This window comes from Syngnathus typhle, linkage group LG16, assembly GCF_033458585.1.
Source record: "Syngnathus typhle isolate RoL2023-S1 ecotype Sweden linkage group LG16, RoL_Styp_1.0, whole genome shotgun sequence".
Classification (NCBI taxonomy): Eukaryota; Metazoa; Chordata; class Actinopteri; order Syngnathiformes; family Syngnathidae; genus Syngnathus; species Syngnathus typhle.
In genome coordinates, this window is record NC_083753.1 from 5966060 (window position 1) to 5988689 (window position 22630).

Consider the following 22630-nt stretch of genomic DNA (forward strand, 5'->3'; position numbering starts at 1 on the left):
ACAGCGATTTATTGGATCAGGTTGCCAGCTTCTATAAAAATCACATTCAAGACATAAAAACAAATCATTCCTCTTGGCCTATATAATTATCTTGGATTTTCAGATGCCAGCGCTTCTCTTAAGTGGCCTAAGATAAATACTGGAACAGAGATGCTACAGACGGATGGATGGCATGGGAAGACATCATTCTGTCAACTTGGGACTATTAAGTGTGAAAAGACCAAATTTAGGTGTGCATACACTGTGTTCCTTAACGCATGCAAACCCAAATCTACTTTTAGCTTGTCAATCTTCATCATCATTAAAACGCCAGAGATCTTTATCGTCTGATTAAAAAAAAAATAATAACTTGTGACCACAACTACATGAATAGTGTCTAGTCTTTATTGAATGAAATTCTCCTCGTAGCACAACATGACTCTGAATTGCTACTTGTGTTTTTTTATATTCTATTTTAGGATCAAGTTTGCCTTTCCCAATGGCTTTGGCCTACTTGCCTGAGCTCCTCAGTGCTTTACCGACCCCCCCTCGCCCCCTTCACCTCCGATCCCGCCTCAACTCCTCAGTGTAGATTCACTGATATTGTATGTCACAACGCTGACACAGCAGTTCCTTAAGCCGCTCCTCCATTTCTGCACGCTCCTGCCCCGGGGCACTGACCGCCTGTTTTGGACAATGCCCATCCTTGTTTGCATCACCTCCTCATTTCGGGAATCCCGGCCGGCATGGCTGGTAACCACTGGACGATGAAGTCACTCTCTCGGTTTAGCTTGCCCATGCCATCGTTAAGTCACTTTCAAACAACGGATGCTTTCTTTATTGCTCTAATAAGGGACGCAAAGAGAAAGTCGGTCGTTGAGACACGCTAACCTGGACCAACATTGTCACCGACGCCTTTGTGTCAACCATATTCATCCACTCACAGATTGAATTTAACTTTAGACACGAGCAGATTTGTGAACAATATTTGATGTTGAAAGAAAAAGTTCAATTGTGTCTTTTTCCAGCATTTGGTCCAATGGGATGCTGGCAACCCAGATTGTTTGCTCCAGCTTGTCAAGGAGCTCATCCAGCAGTACCACCACTACCAATGTCAGCGCCTCCGTGAAAGCTCCAGACTTCTCTTTGAGTACGATAGCCTGCTGGAGGACCCCAACTATGGCCGGAATATGGAGATATATGCTGGACACAAGAACAGCTGGGTAAGAATGGTGTTGTATATCAAATTGAATATGTGTTTTTAATCTGTCAATTACGGGTCCATCATTAATAAATAAGCTCGTTTCACCATCAAAACACCCTTCTTTTTTTCTGCATGTTATTTTGGGTCAACTCAAATGACCCTGAATGTATTTAAATCGGCAATTTCCGACCACCTGTCGTGGGTGCATGAATAACAAGAAGCGTTCCGTACGCTGTTCAAAGCTCGCCACAACCTCCATCTTTCCCCCTCGGTTTGATCATGTGGTACCAACAAAAGTTTTTTTTTTCCCAGATATCTCTTTTGTGTCAAATTGTCCAATACTTGTATTCCAGACAGGGGAGTTTTCCGCTCGCTTTCTTCTGAAACTCCCCGTGGACTTCAGCAACATCCCAATCTATCTCCTCAAGGTAAGTCACGAAGCATTATCTACAAGTACGTATTGATCATTTAACATCCTCAAGATGCCCTTCAAATGTTTTGCATGGGCCAAAGCGTCAAAGGTCGGATTTGTTTTCAAATGAATTTCATGCCGTGTATATGTGGACTCCAGTCTTAAGGGGCTGTGAGCTGACTAATCAGCAAGCCGTCACTCCAGATCTGCTCTGAACTGCGTGCTGTCTGGAGGCTTCTTTACTCTCTCTCTCTCTCTCTCTCTCTCTAAGTCTCCTCGCTTGCCCCGGTTCTCACTCTTTGTCACTTGTACCGTCTTTGCCTGCTTGACGCTCGCGGCTTTGGCTCTCTGGCCTTTAACGAGGTGGCCCATGTTTGTACGGAGAATTGATGCTAAACATATGGCAAATAGCTGCAATCATCAGTCTCACGACCTCCTTTTGTTCCGACATCACTCAGACCGCAAGCCGCTTTAAGGTCTGGTTCTCGCTGTCCCCAGGCAGACTTGATCATAGTTTCATGATTTACAGACAGACTGGCGATCGTAAAAGTATTACTTTTGTCTTCCTGCAGATTTTTAGGAACGACGCTTGGCTCATTCTTGCAGACAACTCTGTCGCAATCTTTTTTTATTTCAAACCCAAGCTGTCAGTCAACATTAACCATTTCTTTTACAGCAATCATTTCATATGCAGTATAGAGTCCTATAAGAACAAATAAAAAACAAGCATTTTCAGAAAAAAAAAAAGAATAAAATAACAATATAAAATACAATAAAAATTCGTTAATTTTCAAGCTAATACAAATGAACTGAATTTGCAAATCAGTAGTCACATCAAAAATAAAATGATAGCTATTGTGAAAAGTTCCAACCCATTCAGCAATGCTTAACACATCAACAATATCATAAATTGCCTGTTTGCAGAGGTCAGACAGTTGACCTTGTTTTGAATCCACCTTCCCAAAAAATTGTGGACGTCCTTGCCGGAGGACAGTAGGTATGGAAATAAAGCGGAAGTGCATTTAGACATGGGCAAGCTTGCACAGGTGGTGATTGCTTAGCAGAGCTGTGGAGGACAAGCGCTACCTGGAGCAAAGCATTTGTGCGCTTTGCTTTGCCCTCGCTGCACTGGACATGTTTACCTTCCTGCGTCTACTGGAAAGCAAGCCGTGGGCTGCTAGTTGACTTCATATTTTGAGGTGGCCAGCCTGTCATGCTCCAAATGAAACATTAAGGAGGATGTAGAGAGCAGAAATGAAGGAAGCGTACAATGAGCGTTGGCACTTTTTTTTTCCCCCTTGAAAGGCCATGTGAGCCTTTGCGGTTTCTCTTTCTTCTATTGTACCTTAACATCTGTGTGTCTAACATTGTTGCGGCTACATTTAAATTGCAGGTCTGTGCTCGTATTTCGTGTTGCACATCAGGTTGAATTGAAACGTCAAGGTTGTAAGTAAATCCGTCTTTTTAATCATTTAGTCCGTAAATTGTGCATCTCGGACAAATGTTTATCAATATGACAAAGCCATGTGGATGGAACCTCCTTGGTGGTGGTAATAAACCATTTCCCCCTTAAAGACAAAGCAGAAGCAAAACTATGGTGGTGTTAGACCTACTGCTCCTGTCATTCTCCAACATATCATCTTGTATGTGCAACATGCTCCCAAATGCCCAGACAGATCAGTGTGGCGTGACAGCGCTCTCATGTTGCTAGCCTCTGCTCTCGCTTCACTTGAGCTTTGTTTCCCCCACAAGCACTGACCCATGCCACCAGCTCCAAAGCTATTGGTGGCTCTGTTTAGTGGATTTGTTTTTGTCAGTCTGTGTTTGGTGCACGCGTATGTAGCAAGTGTATGTAGCTGATACTGCTTGAGTATTGGAGGTACGATAATAATAATAATAATTAATAATGATGATAATAATAATAATGCACTGCTGCATCTTCATTTTTTGCCCTCTTTTGGTTCTGGATATATTGTATGGTTCACCAAAGCATTTGCATCCAATAAATTTTTTTTTTTCTTTTTTTTTTTTTGCTTCTGCTACTGTTCAAGATCATCTTCAGTAACATTATGCAAATAAGTTGAAAAGGAAACCAAATGCTCTCCTTAAATTATTCCTAATCCCTCTCCATTTATCAGTGGCGTTGTCATCTCACGAGAAGAGAGTGCATCCATTATCCCCAGTGGTCACAAGGGAAGCAACTAATGACAGATTAAGGATATTTATAGGCTCGTCAAGGGAATGGAGGGGACAGGCTTGTTGCGCTGTGACTGGCAGCGCAACGTTATGCTTTGCATTTTCTCAACGCTTGGATTTCAATGTATGCCAGCATGTGTGCACAGTCATGAGCCACTGGAAGACAAACAAGCATTCCCACTCATAATTACACCTAGGTACGAGACTTGGGTAAACATATCAGACTTGTTTTGGAGAATGTGGGAGGAAGGTAAAGTTCCTAGAGAAAACTTCAGCAAGACGGAAAGCCTGAAGAGAAATTTGAACACCCAATGTGCGGCGCCGCAGCTCCATCGCGCCACTTGTAACAAATTAAATGAATAAACGATGGACTCGGGTAAACATGTTTTTGTGCTCTAAAATTGCCTCGTTCGTGTTTTGGGAAGATTGTAAAAGAACATGCAGAAGGCCAATCCGTCACAGCTGCGGTTACCTTGCCTTTCCGGTTGCCACATAAATGTCACATCTTTCTCAACGACGCGCGGAGCTTTCGTTCTTATGCTTTTCTCTCCTGCCTTTTTGGTCTGACGGTTGAGCTTTTGGAGAAGTCGTGGCTGCAGATAGCCAGCCTATTTCATCACAAGTCTTTCTCAATTCTCCAAAGGCTCTCAAAACAACATTTCAATGGATGAGCCAATACTTAATATGACCCATCGTTAAAAATCTCTTTGAGCTGGCCATTTTGTCTTAATAGCGCCAAGAACAATCTTTTGCGTGACTGCAAAGAGATTGTCCCAAAGCAAGTGCTTGGAATTTGTGTCCCTGCCGTGCCCTTCCACGGTAAACAGTGACTCAGGAGCTATAAAATAATTGTAGGTTCAACCCAAATGTCCACATCGGGACATTGTTGCCTCAGCTCTGGGGAGGAAAAAAAAATAAAAATACAAAGCTAATAAATGAGCGGGAAATCAAATACTATATGAAGCTGCATTGGTTTTCATTTCAAGTCCCGTTGCCGAGCGATGGCGTGTCTGTTTAGCACTGTGACTTGGCATTTAGTAGGAAAGCAAGTTGCCCAAAAGACATTGTCAAGTAATTGCCAGTCTGGGCTTGACTAATGCAGTGTACGAGTGAAATCTGAAAAGGCCAGCCAATGCTTCCACGCAGATAAACAATTATGTGTCTTTTTAATGGTACATGTATTATCGCTTGGTAAATGCTCGAAGATGGATTGAAATGTCACCAATCTCGAAAACAAAACTGCCAAGTGATGTCAATTAGGAGAAATGAGATTGACATCCCTATATCTGATATATTGTCGGCCTCTGTCCAAGCCAATGTCGAAATATCCTATTTAGTACAGTAAAGTGTTATCGCTTGACGCCATGGACACTAAACAAGTGGCAGGAAATGCATCATCTTTGTCTTGGATTTGCTGATTTAGCGAAGCGAAACCCTGAAGTGGCATGGAAAAAGGAATCGCTGCGTTAAGTGGGTTTCATCGGTTCTCCGTTTGGTTCGTTTGCGATTAGCTCTCTGATGCCTACGCGCTCAAATAAGTGCAAGGGTTACTTTTAGCAGTCATTTCAGGCAGCAGGATGGTTTGGTCCATTGACGACAATTCTGTACATATTTATTATTGCTCAGTATTGTTCAGTTTGGTTTGTTTCCACTTATTTAGAACCAACCTCCGAATCAAGCCCAGCTGCAAAGTCGAACAGATTTTTCTTGTTACAAGGACATTTTGAACGAAATGGAAAACAACTAATTGTGATTGCAAGGTTCGATTGTCCCCATTTCTCTCTCAATGTGGTTCCCACCCCAATGAGAATTTACTATAATTAGTAAATCGTTTAATTGGTACCTAGTAGGCTTTGTGATTGCATTTTTTTTTCTGTCTACGGGTTTATGCAAAACTAGCAGAGTTTGAATCATTACCCAAGAAAAATCTCATTCCGTTTTGGAGTTCAAAAAGGGAAGATTCAGGAGTAACACAAAGCCAAAATGTTCCAGGTAGATTGCGTGGCCTCCTCGGTCGAGATATCTACGCTTCAACTTGACTGCATTTCTTGTTCCTCCTTTTGAGAGATCAAAAAGCTAATCATCTTTTCGCGTGCTCCGTACCTTCAAGATATTTCGGAGTCTTGCTGTGGCCACCGCCGGGTGCTTTAGCATCTGGTCGTCCGCAGTCATAGCCTGCTGAGAAAATGTCTCCGAATTGGAAAGTTTACTGAGAGTCTAACCAAAGTTGCTTCTCATAATAATAATAACAACCTGCTTTCATCTTGCGATAGTACCGTCTGGCATTTCTAAAATCAAAGGACATCTGTGAACTGGAGTGTAAAAGAAATTGTGCTTTGTAGCCCATCGTTTAACGTACATGATTAATTTTCAGAACCGCCATCAAAAGAAAAACCTCCCGCTGAACTGTTGCAAATACAAAACATGTCGGGTAAAGCTCGCAATCTCACCACCGACTTTTCCAACCGTAATCACAAAGCAGTAGTCCTGTTGATAAACAAGAAGCAATCAATTGCAGATTTTCTTTTCAGTTAGTCTGGCCTATCCAACTTGATCTCCACTGTTATCACAAAGGTTGTCTCCTGAGGGAGAGACGTCAGTCCTTTTGTTTCCTTCCTTGTTGTGACACATTACGAGTGCCACCAGAACCTTCCAGCATTTGTAAAGTGAAATGCAACAGGAGAAAATGTGAGCTTGCATGAATTTCTCTCCGCTTCATGACAGCTTCCAGTTATGGCCACGTTAACGTCCTCGTCACAGCTCAAATATTTGAATGTTTTGCTCTTAGAAACAAGAAAAGGACAAAATGCAAAATAATGTTCATAGCGCCTAAGTCAATTGAAAATGAACTTGACTTATTTCTCCAGGACCGTCAGAGTGGAGCTTATTGTTCCATTTAAAATTCAGCTCCAGGCCAGTTTAGTACCAGGGCTTGGTACCCATCCCTAGGCATCATCTTAAAAAGGCCCTTTGCTTGATTAAAATCATGCTGCAAGGAAGAGTAGGCCAAAACAGATCCGAAAAGTCATTGCCAATTACCAAAGGTAGATTTTGGTTGTATCAGCCAAGGGTGGCCTAAGCACTTTAGGTAGCTTCCCCCCCCCCCACTTAATAAATAGAATTATTTCAAAACTGCATTTTATGTTGCCGTCAAATGGTGACCCCAACACGACTCCTTCATACCAAAGGTCACACACACCCTAGCACTGTCTTCCTGTGGGATTTGGATCCACTGTCTCTCCCGCCGCCCCCTTAAGCCACCCACGCTATTTCTCCACAAGAACATTCCCACCTACCTGCTTGAGCTCCAAACCCCCTGCAGAGCGTTAGACTATTCTCAGGAGAGCATCCACCCCCCCCTCCCTTTCCTGTGCTTCTTCCTCCGTCCCCAACACCATTCTATCTCCCTACACACAAACACACACACACACACACACACTTCCCCACGCCTCCATGGAATTACTTCCATCTGGCCTACTTTCTGCCCTCGCTGTATATCAAATTGTACATCGCATGTTGTTTTCCTGTAACACCTTCGAATGTTCATCTCGCTATTGCTGTGTTGTTTTCCTCTTTTCAACTTTGGGGTCACCTGGTTGAGCTGTAAAAGATCTGTCCTGCTTGTTTCCTTCGTCTTCCCATCTCCAATCAATAGTGTACTGCCAAAAAAAGCACCATTGAATCTCATATTCTCACCCTCTGCATTCATTCAATTAAAGGCACCTTGATTTAAACTTTCGGATAGAATTTCTTGTATTTAGTTGAGGTCAGTGTAAGAGGTACAATTTGAATGACTGCTTTTGTTATATTAATTTAGCCTCGGTTAATTCTTACATCTCGAAAAAAGATCCAAACGAGGCCTTTACAAGTACGGCAAAATATTATTTGAAGGGAACGTTATTTCTAAAATTGTATTTACTCCTGCTATTCACAAAGTATTCTTTATAACATGAAACACATTTGCGATTGCTCGCACAGACGCGCACGAGAGCCCCAATTTACATCTTGAGCATAATTATTTGAAATGTCATTTTACAATTCGCAGTTTAGGAACGTTACCACCACCACCACCAAGTGCCATTCCCCTCAAATAGGGGGCAAGAGGTTGCATTGGTCCCAAAATAAAAAGCAAATCTCATTAACAGTGCAGAGGGACAAAAACACCCCGCAACAGTGTCTGCCAAGCATGATTAATACAATTACAATTATCGCCTGGAGAAATACCACTATAACCAAACTGTTGCACTGCCGTCTTCCTTTTAAATCTCCTCTTAATGTCTGCAGTGATCTCGCTTGGCTTTTTGGAAAAATATGCTCAGCGTAATATGAATGCACGATTCCTTATTACGGGAATTGGATTAAAAGACCTTTCTGGCCCGATACGTCAAACAACGAGAGTAAACATACGGTCGAGGAGCTAATTTAGTCCTTCCCATAATGCATGTTATTTTCCACATGCAAGTGATCGTACTTGAGTCAGCCTTTGTGGCCAGAAGCCCCAGCCAGCAGCATCACATCACACTCTGCAAAATGCGCAAACAACAAAAGCCACCACATGCTATCAGTGACGCATTATTAGTGGCACTTGGCCACAGTCACTCTTATGACTTGTTTCAGTGAAATATGATCTGTTTGCATGTCAATGACGCATCCGTTGGTCAGATTGTACTTTGATTTCGGCTTGGTTCCCATTTCCAGCGATGGAATATTTGACAAACAGATAGATGACTTTATTGCTACAAACTGTATATACAGTATTTTTTTTTTTGCTAGCAAAGAAGCGCAGCATATAGCGTTTTGGTTTCTCCGCACAATACTAGAGTTTTAAGGTGTGTTGACCTCCAGGTGGAGCATGTGTATTCTATAATCCATTGGGCACATGACAGAATTCATTCTTGGCACTGACTTCAGCTATGAGCCAGCCTGGTTAATCATCTACCCAACTTGTCACACCAGAGTGTAAAGTCAAAGTATGAAATGAGGGCTTGCTCGGAAGGAAGGAAGGAAAAGGCAAACACTTGAGACGAGGACCTTAGGTCCTCTTGGATATGCGTGCCATTTGGGTTGTGGTGATTTGTGCTTGCCCTGGCATGTTTTTGTGGTAGCGGGTGCAGGATTGGCAGCGCCACCACATCATTAGCAATGGTATGCTGGACTTTCTTCGGCCCAGTGTCACATTTGTGACTTTATTCCTTCCTCTCATGATTCCTTCTTGTGATTTCCCCCAATGTCAATTTTGCCTTCCTAGTCTTAACCGGTGCACTCAGAGCTGGCCTAAGAGCCGGAGATGTCGTCGCACAACAATTGCGCTGTCTGTCAGTCAAGGCAGCGCATGACATCAGGCATGACATTTAAAGTTGGGCCAAGAAGGCAGACAGTCTCTTTACCTCCTCCTCCGTCCGTCCGTCCGTCCGTTCTAGGCCTGCAGTCGAGCCTCTGCGTTTTTGTGTGTTTTGACTTTGGCCAGGCTTGCTCTGGCATAAGGACAGCTGTCACATCTCCAGCCTGTCACTTGAGACACAGAGGAGATGCCAGAGGCCAGGGCAGCAGGAGACACACAAACGGACACAGAGCTACGAGTGCGCCGCCGCCGCCGCCGCCGCCTTCATGTTTGTGTGTGTGCGTGCGTGCAGCCATGTGTCCGAAAGAGTAACGGGGGATGGAAGACGTGGGGCGGCGGCCGTGAAGGGCTTGACCGGAAGGCACCCTCTAACCTTGACACAGTATTGCACATTATTCACCCAGCACTTTCTTAAATCTAGCCCTTGAGTAGTTGACTCACTTTCTCTCAGGGCAGGTAGTAAATACTTCTTTTACGTCCGACCATCTCCCCTGCAGGACACCCAGTATTTATTTATTTTTATTATTTTTTTACTAGCAATCCTCTGACCGAGTGTTCACTGCTCATTATAGAAGAAGATGTCTTCATTAAGGTTCTGCCCGTGGACTGGAAGCTTTTTGAGTTTGCTAACGTTTCACGTTTTGTCTATCTGGTTATTTGTGTTTTTCTTTTTAATGTCTTTGACACCCCAATAATAAATTTTTTCACTCTTATCATCCTCTGCTCAATTCGCCCTCCTCTCAGTCACCTCAGAAAAAAGGTGTCGTCGTATTTTCAAGCATGGGGTCATTTCTAATCACTAAGCTGGACGTCCGAATTATACTTGGTCAATTTCTCTGCATGTGTGTGCAAGTGTTAGCAGCTAAACTCCATACTGAATGGAGTTTTTTAATAGCCCCCACACCAAAAACAAAAACAAAAAACTGTACATGAGGATGTTTCAGAAAATGTGCCAAAGAAATGCTCGTCACTTATGAGCCGAATTAAATCTGTTTGATTGTTTTTAATTATAAGTATTTATGTTTTGAATGGGAAAAGGAAAACCAAGTAAATGTCAAAGAAGGTGAGTCTGAATCATTCCACGAAAAGGCTCTCCTTTGTTCTGAGCGGATTGTGTGATAGTCCCAAGAAGGCTGTGGCCCATGTTCCTAATCTGGCCCTCTCACCTTCCTGTTACTTTTCATCCATCTGTGCTCGCTGTCCCAGTAGAAAAATTAAATCACCTTTAAAGACAAGAACAGGACTTGACAGCTACAAACTGGAGCAAACTAATCTTTTCCCAAACCACAGCAAGCAACCGCGGCAGTCCCACATCTTCATGCCTGTTCCTATCTGTCCCATATCGTCAGCGGCAGAAGCCCGGCCGGCCGGCGCTGCTGTGAGACACAGAGCAAGCCTTGTTTACTGATGCAGACTATATTGATGTGAGCTGATTCCATCAGGCCACACTTTTGGATGCCACATTCATACCCTGCCATTTTTTTTTCCCTCTGCCTCTCCTCGGCCACAAACGTATCAAGACGTAGTTTCTCGGGGCTGGTATATTACAATTTGAAGTCTTTGGCCGCTACAATTTTCATGGCCGTTTGATGGGTACTCTTATGTAACCTAATGGTCTATGCTACTTTTCGAAAACATCTCCCATTTTTAAATAATAACTGTCGTGGGCCTGAAGGCTGTCTGTTATACTTTTGATTTCACATTTTCACCAAACGGATTCCTTCTTCCACCAATCAATCATCAACGTTTTCCTCAAGTCTCGACGATTAGTCGGGTTTTGTGATCAGCGGAGCAAAAATGCGCCCAATTAGCTCATGGGTGGGATCACGTTGGAAGCTATCAAGTGCTTGAACTGCGCCTCCATCCATTCATCCATCCATCGTGTGTGCCGGTTAGATTTCCCCTCACCGTGGCGAACGAACAGAAGCAATTATAACAAACGGATGAGTTCAAACCATCTGTAAGACATTTGATTATCACCGCAGAGCCTTTTTGTCAAGGCCTGAAATATTTGATGGCAAATTGCACTAATGACAGTGCCTGCATGGCTGCCTGGGAAGTGGCCATGCTCGAGGAAATATATCACACAATGAGAAAGTCCAACCTCCGAGACAGAGGCGGATGAAGGTTTTAGCACGCAGCTCCGGGTGGCCTCTGTAAGCATCTCACACATGACTTGATCGGTGCTCCGAGTCATCAGATCAGCCTCATGTTGAAGATGTTGAAACTAATGGAGCATGAAACCAAACAGATGTTTCTTCTGGTGTCTTATGCTTGCTGCAGTCAACCATATTTTAGGACTTGAGCAATACTATCATGTTGGATTTTTTTTCTTTCCATTTGGCAAAGAACTGTTTTAAATTCTTACATGTATGACACATTCCTCAAAAGTAGCATACCGGTGGATGTTCCTCAAAGGTTGACCTGTCTTTTCCTGCCTAGGACACGGCACTGGACCCTGGAGAAGATGTGGCTCTTCTCTCTGTCAGCTTTGAGGATGCTGAGGCCACTCAAGTCTTCCCCAAACTCTACCTTTCTCCAAGTATTGAACAGTAAGTACATCATCTGAAAGCGACGAGAGTAGGAGTGGCCGTCCTTAAGAGACGATTGCAAAAGCACCAAAGTCAAAATGTGTTGAATGAACACATACTTTTAATAGTGTGCCTGTGTGTATGCGTGTTGACATTTTTGTCGCACCAATGAGTGACTCGTTCGTTGGTGTGTGTGTGTGTGTGTGTGTGTTTGAGTGTGTGAGAGAGCGAGCGCCAGGTATGGGCCCACTCTGACCCCGGGGCCCAACGGTCTGGGCTTCCGTGCTTAGAATAATCTCGACCTGATGTTTATTTACAAGCACACGCCCCGTCGCACCAGGTTAACAGACCTCTGCCCCTTCTCGTTGGCCAAACGCCTCCCCTCTGCTCCTGCTTCAGTGTTTTCCGTCCCATCTCATCAGATGTTTTCCCATCCCTCCCTAGGTTGGAGCACTTTTTAGACGGCACTTTTCATCCGAATCATTAAAGGTGATGTCAAATGCAATGCAATGCAAATGTTGGGATTCCCACTAGCGTCAATTTCCGTTTTTTTATTGTTCTTTCGATACTGTATTATGCAGATGAGCGAAATATTTTAAAGCCAGTTAACCCCCGTGTTATTTTTGTAAAGACTTTCTCTTGTTTTGGAAGTCATTAGTGTGCAGCTTTACCTCCAGCCTCACTAAGAGCTGCTTCTGCTTCTCATTGCATCCATCTTTTGGCTCAAAGGGCTTCTGCTTGAAGAATGCTTTCTCTTAGCACTTCCAGCATACATTGTATGCATCTTACCTTTGTTTTGCACTTTTACTCAGGCCTCTCCTCCTCTGGCAGTTACATGAGGAGATGAGACAGAAGGAGGCTAAAGGCAGTGCGCTGCAACGTTTGAACTGAAAAAGGCTGGTTGACGCCAAACGAGGCGAGCAACAGTGCAAATGCAGACGCTCCATCGTAGCACTCGGAGCCAAAGTCTCATTTGCCAGCCTCCTCTTCCTGCTCAATGTTCGACTCTTTCTCTAAAGACATTTGCACATATGCATATCAAGGCCCTCTGTGAATATCCCCCCTTCCATGCTTTTTATGCACCTTTTTGTCAGCTGTGTGGGAGTGTGTTAATTCATCACCCAAGGCGGCTTCTTCGCTCTTGTTTCAAAACAAATGATTGCATGTGCGTACCAGTTTGTGCATGATTGCGTTTTGCTCGTACTCATCACGGATGCTCCTTAATTTCACATGGGAGCGTGAGTTAGCCCGCTTTTTAGCATACTTGTCTTTATGCAAATGACTTGCCCTGATAGTTTGCCTACATGTTGCCGCTGACCCTTTTGAGTCGCTCATTATCGCTACGTCGGCGCTGCTGAAGAGGAAAGCTGTTAGTTAGTTAGTTTATTGTTTAGCACATATTATTATATCAATAACCGTGCAAGGAGGGAGACGAAGCCTAGGGCTTGTGAAGAGCTCCACTAACCCCCAATTCCAACCCTTAATGCTGAGTGCCAAGCAGGGAGCCATTTTTACAGTCTTTGGTATGACCCGGCCGGGGTTTGGACCCGCAACCTTCCAGTCTCAGGGCAGACACTCTAACCGCTAGGCCACTGAGCTGTCTTTGTCTGCCCCATTTTTCTGGCAAGATAGCGAGCGATTTGGTGTCAATTTTCGATGATGAAGCTTCAATTCCTATCATGCGATCTTAGAAAATAATTGGAATCGATTTATGCGGTTTTGGAAATCCAGGAGCTAAAATTGAACGCAGCAACGTTAGTAGATTTATATTTGGTACGTTTATTTAGAGTTGAAATGACAGGATTTGGTATTTTGCATCCTTGTTGTCTGGCCATTCATAGTGTCCGCCTTTTTTTGTTTTCCCAAATTATAATTTCGCTTTATCTTCTATCTTCTTCTTCTGTCCCTCAACCACCTCGTTGCCTTTTTTTTTTTTTTATCCAAACGTCTGCAGCCTTGTTTCCTCTCTCGCCATCTTTCTCCATTTTCCATCACTCCCTTTCCTCCGCTGATCCCTCTGGCTGATCCTCAAAGGGAAACGAGTGAGTGAGTGGGACTTAAAAGCAAGAGAAGCGCTCTGCTCTACCCAGCAAGGTCGTCGCTCACTCGACATAGAGAGGAAAAATGATGGAAAAAGAAAATCAACACACTGGAGAGGGAGCGCGGTTCCCTCTCATTTTGTCTTCCTTCCACTTCTTTTCTCTTTTCTTCTCTCCAGTCACGGCAGGATTGTTTGATATCTTCCTTTCATTCTTCCTTGGGTAGGGGCTGAACAAAACTTGCAAAGCCCCCCCCTGAGCAGGAACGTTGTACCTCCGTTTCCATTCCCACTGGCTCCCGCTTTCTTGCTCTCTCTCGCTGCATTTTCTTGCGTGGTCTTCAAAGCCCGGCGCCGTACGTAATGTTTTCGGCCTCGCAGCAAGGGAAGAAAAATACGTTGAAGTACCCGGCCCACCGACCGACCGGCCGACCGACCGAGCGACTCCCACAGTTTTAGCAGCGGTGCTTTGTGTATCCGGCGGCCCCAGTGCATCTGCTCCTGTCTTTGATGGGACTGTATGTTTGTTTCTTTTTCTGTAGCAATTATTGATTTTGAAAAGTCCAAAACAAAATACCTTGCTTAAGATTCATTTCTTATGTAATGTTTAGCAGCCAAGCACCAGGAGCTATACTTTGAGTTTTCATGCTAGCCTTTTTTTTCCCGTCTTTGAAAGAGATTTATTTTTGCGCTTTGTTATGGGAAGAGTCGAGCATACTTTTGTTTGACTCAAGTGAGCCAGCATTAAGACCCAAGTCATTCTCTCCAGCCGGATTGCTAGTCCGACTATCATCTCCGTTGATCTTTTTACGTTGACTTCTCTTTTACCTGATTGTAGCATGCCCATGAGATGAGCTGGATACATCCAGCTCTCCTTTCCCCACAAAACCTGCTGCATTGCATAAAAGAATGGAGTGGGCACCGTCTCTGCCCCCAAAGCAGATTTAGGAGCCCAGAAAAGTCAACACAGAGAGACAGTTTTAGGCTGCAGTGCACTAATGTTTGTGTATCTGCATTTGCCTCTAGGTGCCGACTCGGCTCGGCTCGCTTGTTTGTGCGTTCTGGATGCTGATGTGTGTGTGCGTGCGTGTGGGTGAATAGTTTTTGCGTGTCCTTTCTTCAGGGTCTGTCGAGGTGCTTTATAGCCTTTGAAAAGGCTTGCATTTGGATCGAATGTCTTTCAAGGTTTTGCAAACATCTCAAATCATTTGAGCGCTAACAGCAAAGCTAGATGAGACGACTCGACGCCATCGCAGACACTTAGCTCGCTGTCAGCCACTCAAGACACCTTGTCACCTTGAAAACTTTGGAATTGTTTGATGTCGCTGTGTTTTCCAGCATTTTACATCGCAGTGGCTCATGGTTTGTTTGTGTGAGTGAGTGAGTGAGTGAGTGGGAGACTAAAAGACTCTTTATACTTCTTTTATATGGATCCATCCACGAGTTTTTTACAAAAATGTTATGCCTGACTTGAATTGTTGGTCAACAAAGATGTCGATATTCACTCATTTGATTTGATTTTGCCTCAATTGTTGTTTTCTCGATGGGGTCAGCAAGCCACTCGCCATCCCAAAGGCCTCACTTACGATTTGACGCCTACAACGCTTCAAAAAAGGTGCACGTTTAAGTCCATGTTCCATCACCTTTCCGTTGGATAACATTCAATTAGCATTTGGCAACTGAGATGGCTCATTATCGACGTTTGACATCGGAGGTGTTGTAACTTGCAGACTGCGGCTTGGCATTGACTCGCCGGGATGTCACCCCCCAAAAGATTGACGGCATACGTCGCTCCAAAACCTCGATGTTCTTTTCATCCTTTACGATGCCTTCACACTTATGGAAGTTTGAATTTGCATACGACTCGTGAGCCAACGTGACGATATCATCGGAATGTAGTCCTACGCTTTATCTTTCACGTTGCTTGATTCATGATTCATGTCTGTCTGTCTGTCCCCACTGCAGCGGAGCTTTTAACGGCGCTCACTCAGTCACCGTATGCACACACACACACACACACACACACACACACACACACACACAAATCCCCCCCCCCATAAACAAACAAGCTGAGCCTCGTCAACATCCACCTGAGTCACAGAACATAATCTCTCTGGTTGATGAAGTCACGGGCAACCCTGTCACATTGGGCATGAGTCTGTGTGTGTGTGTGTGTTTTCATATGCTACTGTAAATATGTCATACAGTAAGCAGCATTGCTCAGAGGGGTCGTGCCAGGCACCACGTTTGTTTGCGTGACTCCAGCCTGTGTGGCTAATGGGAAGAGCCCTTTTGCCGGCTCTTCTTAACAGGTCTTCCGACTTGCGTGCCATGGCTTGATCTGTTAAAGAATTTTGTTCCGTCCGCCACCGTGTCGCCAGGTTTAGGTGAATGAACAAAGATATACAATTAGTAGTAAGCAAACAATGAATTCAAATTGAGCAGTTTCCCACGACACACCTAATGGCGGCACAGTTGCGTACGAGGCGCTTGCATAACCAGAAATTCCACCAGCAGTATGTACCAGGACTGGCGCTACAAAAGCTTAACTGTCAACTACGAGTTTTCCCCCTTCAATATTGGCCAGTTGATCTACCAGCAAGATTTTGTGTCCCGTCACTTTTCTGACACCTCTCGTAAAATATAATCTTACAAATATAGTATATTTGGTGAAAACACCAGATCACTATGGCAATGACTTGAGCATTTGAAACTCATCCTCTGTTCTAAAATGACATGTTGAAATGGCTCAGTCAATTTGTAGCCCTAAATGACTGAAGATGAGCAAAGGGACTGTTCTTAAGATGTCAGACTTTGATTTATATTAGAATTAGAACGCCGATTTAAGCGTTTGCTGTGTGCCTTGGCTTTTCGCCTCGAGTAGTACCGTATTTTCCGCCCTATAAGGCACACCTAAAAACCTAAAATTTTCTCAAAAACCAACAGTGCGCCTTATAGTCCGGTGCGCCTTATATATGGACCAAATTCCTAAATTCAAACTGTCCCGAAGTATTGTGTCATGAAATCAATCATAAATGGCCCGCTGAAGACTATGAATCATGACTCAAAAAGACTATGGATCATTATGTTATGATTATAAAGTAATTTGTTCCGTCTGAAGTTGAAATAAAAAAGATAAAATGGAGAATGATTTGATTTGGATTAAAAATCTGACATGATGCATTAATGGTGCGCCTTATAGTCCGGTGCGCCTTATATAAAGATAAAGTTTTAAAATGGGCCATTCATTGAAGGTGCGCCTTATAGTCCGGTGCGCCTTATAGGCCGGAAAATACGGTACTTGTTTTTGTTATCTCTTAACTCGTCAGTAAACTCAAAGTGGCTCCTTTTGTTTCATCACAGAAAACTAGACGTGCGAATTGGTCTCAAATGATATTCGGATTGTGTTCAATCTTTCTCAATTGTTCTAATGAGTCTCCTTTTGAAAGCAAGGCATGGAACACCGTGACACAAATGAGTGACAAACAAATCAGTGTGTATTTTGTTCCGAGGTCCGCATTTCCATGTGAATGATGCGACGCTATTCTTAGAACTGTGGGCGGATAGATGGGCATTATTTAGATTTCCCTTTTCAAAGGCTCGTTCGTCTTTTCACTGCTGTGAGCAATTTCCAATCCAACGTCGCTTGGTGTATGGTAAAATGCACAGGCTAATGCTACTTATGTGCACAAAGCCTAGTGTAAGTAAATAAATAGCCTGGCTCTTTGAAATTCTCCAGAAGAGACAAGAAGCCACTCGATGGCAGCTTGTGTGGATTTTCTTTGGAGAAAGAAAGACCCAAACAGGTTGAACTGGGACGTTGTCATGACAGAGCAGCAGATGAGGAAGCAGCACTTGTGACAAAGAGGAGTATTCACACTTGCATCAGCTCTCGTCCAAACCACCGGTCCAGTCATTGCTGACCTTTTGCTGAACTCCATGACAACATGTTTCCCATAAAGAGTTGGGTGATGACGCCAAGGTAAAAGAGATGATTCTGCACTCCGCCTTCCGCCCTCTTACTCCCACAATCTTCACGATGTTCTCTGGAACTTTGGCTTGTCAGTCGAGATTAGGAAAAAATGTTGCTCATCTTGGGGAATTTGCCGGATAACGATTACACCGATGGGGCTGTTATTGATGTTCTGGTGTGGGAAAACTCTCAACATTCCTCAAGGTATATGTGATGTGACATTTAGCGTTCTATTCACGGCCTGTGATGGGATCATCCTGCTATACTGAAGGATAGGATGGCTTCAGAAAGCAGAAGCAGCAGCAAATGCAATAAAAGCCAGTAAGCGGCCCTTTCAAACCTTTAACCCGTCCTCGGGTTATTCCGTTTTTATTTTGCCCCAGATGAGAGAAAAACGAGCGAGCGACAACCTCGGTTGGTTAGGCATCGGGGAACCGCAGCAGCAGATTTTCCGATTCGACGAGCGTGGACCGATCACCGATGGCACTACGGGATATGAATGAACGGATGACGGAGAATCATGTTCGAAGGAACCCTGAGCTGTTCAATCACCGTCTCCAAGGCATCATCTTCTGCTTCTAACAACGCTGTCCTTTTTATTCAACAGTGCTCTAGGAGGTGCGTCTGCACTTCATATCCCAGCATTCCCGAGCGGAGGATGCTTGATTGACTATGTCCCACAAGTGTGCCAGTTACTCACTAACAAGGTAAAAACGCGACACTATTTTTGGATGTCTTTAGGAACTAGCATAGCATAGCAACAAACTCTGCTCGCTCTATCCGGGGGGCGTGTCGTACGTCCCTATTTATATCTGTGGTCAAAATGTCATGAATAATTACAATGATGTCATGTTGCACAATGCTATCATTGGAAAGCTGAGATCGTTCCCTCTTTGATGATGCCAAAAGTGCACTTCTAAAATAGGGGTGACTCAATTCGCTTGGTCACAAATAGCCACTCGGTCCCGACGTTACTCCCACCGAATGTGCGACCAATCAAGGTTGTTTTTTGTCAAGGCCGTGTTTGTGCACTCATGCACGTGTGTCCGTCATCTGGCCGTGTGGGCGCTCTGGCCAACATCCACTGGCCGTCTGAGCGCTCTCCGCTCTCCGTAGGTTGACAGGTAGGTCTGCCGTGTAGACTGGATGTAATGCCATGTATCCCGAGGGGAAGTCAACGCATTCCCCGCCTCCACCCTGTGCATAAACACGCACAGCCAAAGTGAACATTGCTTGGGCTGTATCCTTTGCCTTTACCTGGAATCCCACGTGATGGAGTCCCGAAATGACCCCGGTCTCTCCAGCAGCATTAGAACCGAGCACTACAGCATATTTTGCAAAACATTTTCTTCATAATATGATAGGAGTTGGACAAAGAGCTGGAGAAAGATCTGCATGCAAGATCCGGACGCAAAATGACTGAAAATTCCAGACGGTCTTATTACTGGACCTTATTCTGCTAACTGCTATGACAGCAACTGTGCTGTGTATCATTTGAAAAAATGAATCGGCATCAAAAGATAAGGGTTGTTTTTTTGTTTTGCCGACCAACATGAAACAATGTGTTGATGTATTCCAGTCATTTCGTTTCTGATTGAATTATTCAATATAGATAGCTTCACTTTCATTTTGGCACCATGACATCATCGAACAAAACTTTGTTCACGGGAAGAAAAAGGAACTTTTAGTTTCTCTTGAATCACGTCACAATCAAGTTTGTTGCCTTTTTTCTAAATGTTTTTTTGATATAAAAGTACAGTTTGAGTGAAATGTGTTTTTATCTCCAGTGAGATATACGTGCAGTAAAGTGATAGCTACTTCACATAAAAGGTCGTAAAAGTCATGAATCATCGAATGAGGCAACTGGTATGAGTCTGATTTATGCAGAGATCCCGCTGCACATGAATTCATCTGCCTTCACATTTGAAATATCACTTAAGGAGAAGGCTCCTTTTACGACCTCTGAAGTCGGCACGGCAATTTTCCATCTCAATGGTTACGTTTACGTGGACACCTTTTATTATAAAAACCTGATAACAATAAAAATGTACACCCCCATTGGAAATATTCTGACTCAATCAAGCCCGTTCCAAACCAGATTTTATTCCAAACCAAATGCCCGTGTCCGTAATGTCCATATTAGCATTTCTCTTTTTCCTGGAAGTTAGTAGAAGCAGAACAAGCGAGCAAATCCAGTTTTTTTTTTCTTTTTCTTTGCTCGTCTGTGTTGGTAAGAATCACCTCCTTGTGTGCTCTCATGATCAGCCCACCTGGCTCTTATTGCGTCACAACTCAAGTAGTTCCTCAGATTCTGTTCACTTTCATACTACCGTATTTTCCGGCCTATAAGGCGCACCGGACTATAAGGCGCACCTTCAATGAATGGCCCGTTTTAAAACTTTATCCTTATATAAGGCGCACCGGACTATAAGGCGCACCATTAATGCATCATGTCAGATTTTTAATCCAAATGAAATCATTCTCCATTTTATCTTTTTTATTTCAACTTCAGACGGAAACAAATTACTACATAATCATAACATAATGATCCATAGTCTTTTTGAGTCATGATTCATAGTCTTCAGCGGGCCACTTATGATTGATTTCATGACACAATGCTTTGGGCCAGTTTAAATTTAGGAATTTGGTCCATATGTATATAAGGCGCACCGGACTATAAGGCGCACTGTTGGTTTTTGAGAAAATTTTAGGTTTTTAGGTGCGCCTTATAGGGCGGAAAATACGGTATTTTTTTTTTTTTTTTTTTTTTTTATTAATTCTCCCTGCTTCCTGCCTCCTGCGGATTGTAAAAATCCAGCTTCAATTTCCGTCAGCCCCAGCGAAAATACATTTGTTGCATGAGAACTAACAATAAAATTCATTACCAATGCTCAGTTAGTTTCATTTCGAAAATTGCCTGTCCTTCCCTATTCCGTGGAAATACATTCATAACTGACAAATGCATTTTGGGTTTGAATATATTTGACGAGATCTCAGTAGGGGGTGGTGAGAATGGATTTTTTTTTCTTTTTGAAGGAGAAATGTCTTCATTACGCAATAGGAAGCACTTCCGGTGATGTTCTTTCTACACTCACGCACAAACATAGAAGAGTAAAAAAATATGCGTTGGATGCACTTCTGGGTGTGGGCAGACAAGAATACCTGCAGAACAACATCACCTGTGTTGCATCACTCCAAGCTCCAGGCAGCCAACAAATCACAGGATGGAGGAGGCTTTTTTGCTTTTCCCAGTATGGGTGTGAAAATGAGTCATGGTCATTTCCCGGAAAGCAAATATTTAGTCAATGTAAAAAAAAAAAAGTCCAGTTTTTTGTGGTATTAAAATAAGACCAAGACAAATCATGTCAGAAGTCCTTGAGAGCTGCTTCTTTTTTGAATACGTCATCAAATATGACCATCATCCTGCTATCCCAAAAGCCTTTTGACCTGTTAAACGACGATCGAAACGAGATGCGCAAACTTGTGTCTGGCCTTGTGACTGTTTTGCTTCTCAAGTAATCCCCCTGTTTTGTTGCGTGAAGGTGCAGTATGTCATCCAAGGCTATCACAAGAGACGGGAGTACATTGCTGCATTCCTCAGCCACTTTGGAATGTGAGTTAACAAGGCAGGATCACGTCCTCTACTCGAGGCTTCGGCGGCCATTCATTTGTCTCTGCCTCTAATCTTTTACTAGACTCTGCGGTGTATATATAATCACTGCCTGCCTGTGTGTGTGTGTTGCAGGGGAGTGGTGGAATATGATGCCGAGGGATTTACAAAGCTTACTCTTCTACTCATGTGGAAAGACTTTTGCTTCTTAGTGCACGGTAGGAGCATCGGAAAAGAACCTTGGCATCCGATTGTAAAGCTGTCAATAAATGCCCTGCTTGTTTCCCCTGGTAGTGGATCTGCCACTGTACTTTCCCCGAGATCAGCCCACCCTCACCTTCCAGTCGGTGTACCACTTCACCAGCAGCGGGCAGCTTTATTCCCAAGTGGAGAAGTCCTATCCTTACAGCCCACGCTGGGACGGCAATGAAATGGCCAAGAGGGCAAAGTAAGGACAAGCCATTTGACACGGGAATATGAAGCGCTGACTTTTTCTGCCGCTCTCGCGACACATTTTTAGAACCAACGGCCAGCAATAGTTTGGTTCCACGGTTTCATGTGAAACCATCTTACGCTATCCCTCCTCTTCCCCAGGGCTTACTTCAAGACCTTCATCCCTCAGTTTCAAGAAGAAGCCTTTGCCAACGGGAAACTCTAGTTCCCCGCAGCTCTGTTGACATGCCTGCGGTTCTGCAAATGTGTCGGTACATGCCGTCGCGTGCGTGCCCGCAGGGGACTGCAATTCCTCCAGCGACATATTCCCCAAATTTGGTGCATCTCGAGATATAGCAAAATGCCACTTTACCATCGTCGTCGATCCGATTTGCGTCATCGGTGTAAAGCTGTCGGTTCCCCTTTTTTTTTTTTTTTTTTTTTGCTCATTTCAGGCTCATGTTTTCAGACCTATTACAGATCAAACCTTGTCCAGCAGAAGTCATGACGAAATGGCACCTTCGCAGTCGTAGCTGCGGGATCAGGTAAAACTGGTTCAAGCCGGTCATAAATAATAGATCTTTGCTGTGAAGGGTATTTCTTTCGGATAGAAGCTCTGATGTGCTACTGTGAAAAACCTCACCTGCGCTCTGTGCTTACAATCTCCATCATTTCCTTTCAATTGTGCTCTGACCTCCTGCAGTCATTCCAGAATGTGCCGTGAAGGACTGTACAGACAAAATGATTGGGAATTGTTTCATATTATTGCCATTGACCCAACTTTAGCCCCAATCCTTAGTTTGCTGATAGTCTCTCCATTTTGCCTTTACGTCATCAGTATGTTGCATGTGCTCGTTTTGATCGTAGTGTTTTCGTCAAAACGCCTCCTTAAAATAAAAACTAAATCTGTCATA

General features: G+C 43.8%; 2 protein-coding genes across 3 annotated transcripts in view; one reads left to right on the forward strand and one right to left on the reverse strand.

Moving 5' to 3' along the window:
* The window catches only part of rbks (ribokinase), a 29492-nt gene extending 23514 nt beyond the window's left edge, over positions 1-5978 (reverse strand). Inside the window, exon 1 of one of the 2 annotated variants that reach the window (XM_061300832.1) lies at positions 5895-5978. In XM_061300832.1, coding sequence (XP_061156816.1) covers positions 5895-5963 — 69 coding nt within the window. In that variant the 5' untranslated portion in view covers positions 5964-5978. Of the gene's footprint in view, positions 1-4263; positions 4406-5894 lie in introns of those variants that run through there. The other variant, XM_061300834.1, reaches the window with a different exon arrangement.
* babam2 (BRISC and BRCA1 A complex member 2) overlaps positions 1-22630 on the forward strand; it is a 29343-nt gene extending 6713 nt beyond the window's left edge. Inside the window, exons 5-12 of the mRNA XM_061300831.1 lie at positions 1008-1202; positions 1537-1611; positions 11575-11684; positions 18282-18381; positions 21217-21287; positions 21420-21502; positions 21579-21732; positions 21879-22630. Of these exons, the coding sequence (XP_061156815.1) occupies positions 1008-1202; positions 1537-1611; positions 11575-11684; positions 18282-18381; positions 21217-21287; positions 21420-21502; positions 21579-21732; positions 21879-21942 (852 nt within the window). The 3' untranslated portion in view covers positions 21943-22630. The remainder of the gene's footprint in view (positions 1-1007; positions 1203-1536; positions 1612-11574; positions 11685-18281; positions 18382-21216; positions 21288-21419; positions 21503-21578; positions 21733-21878) is intronic.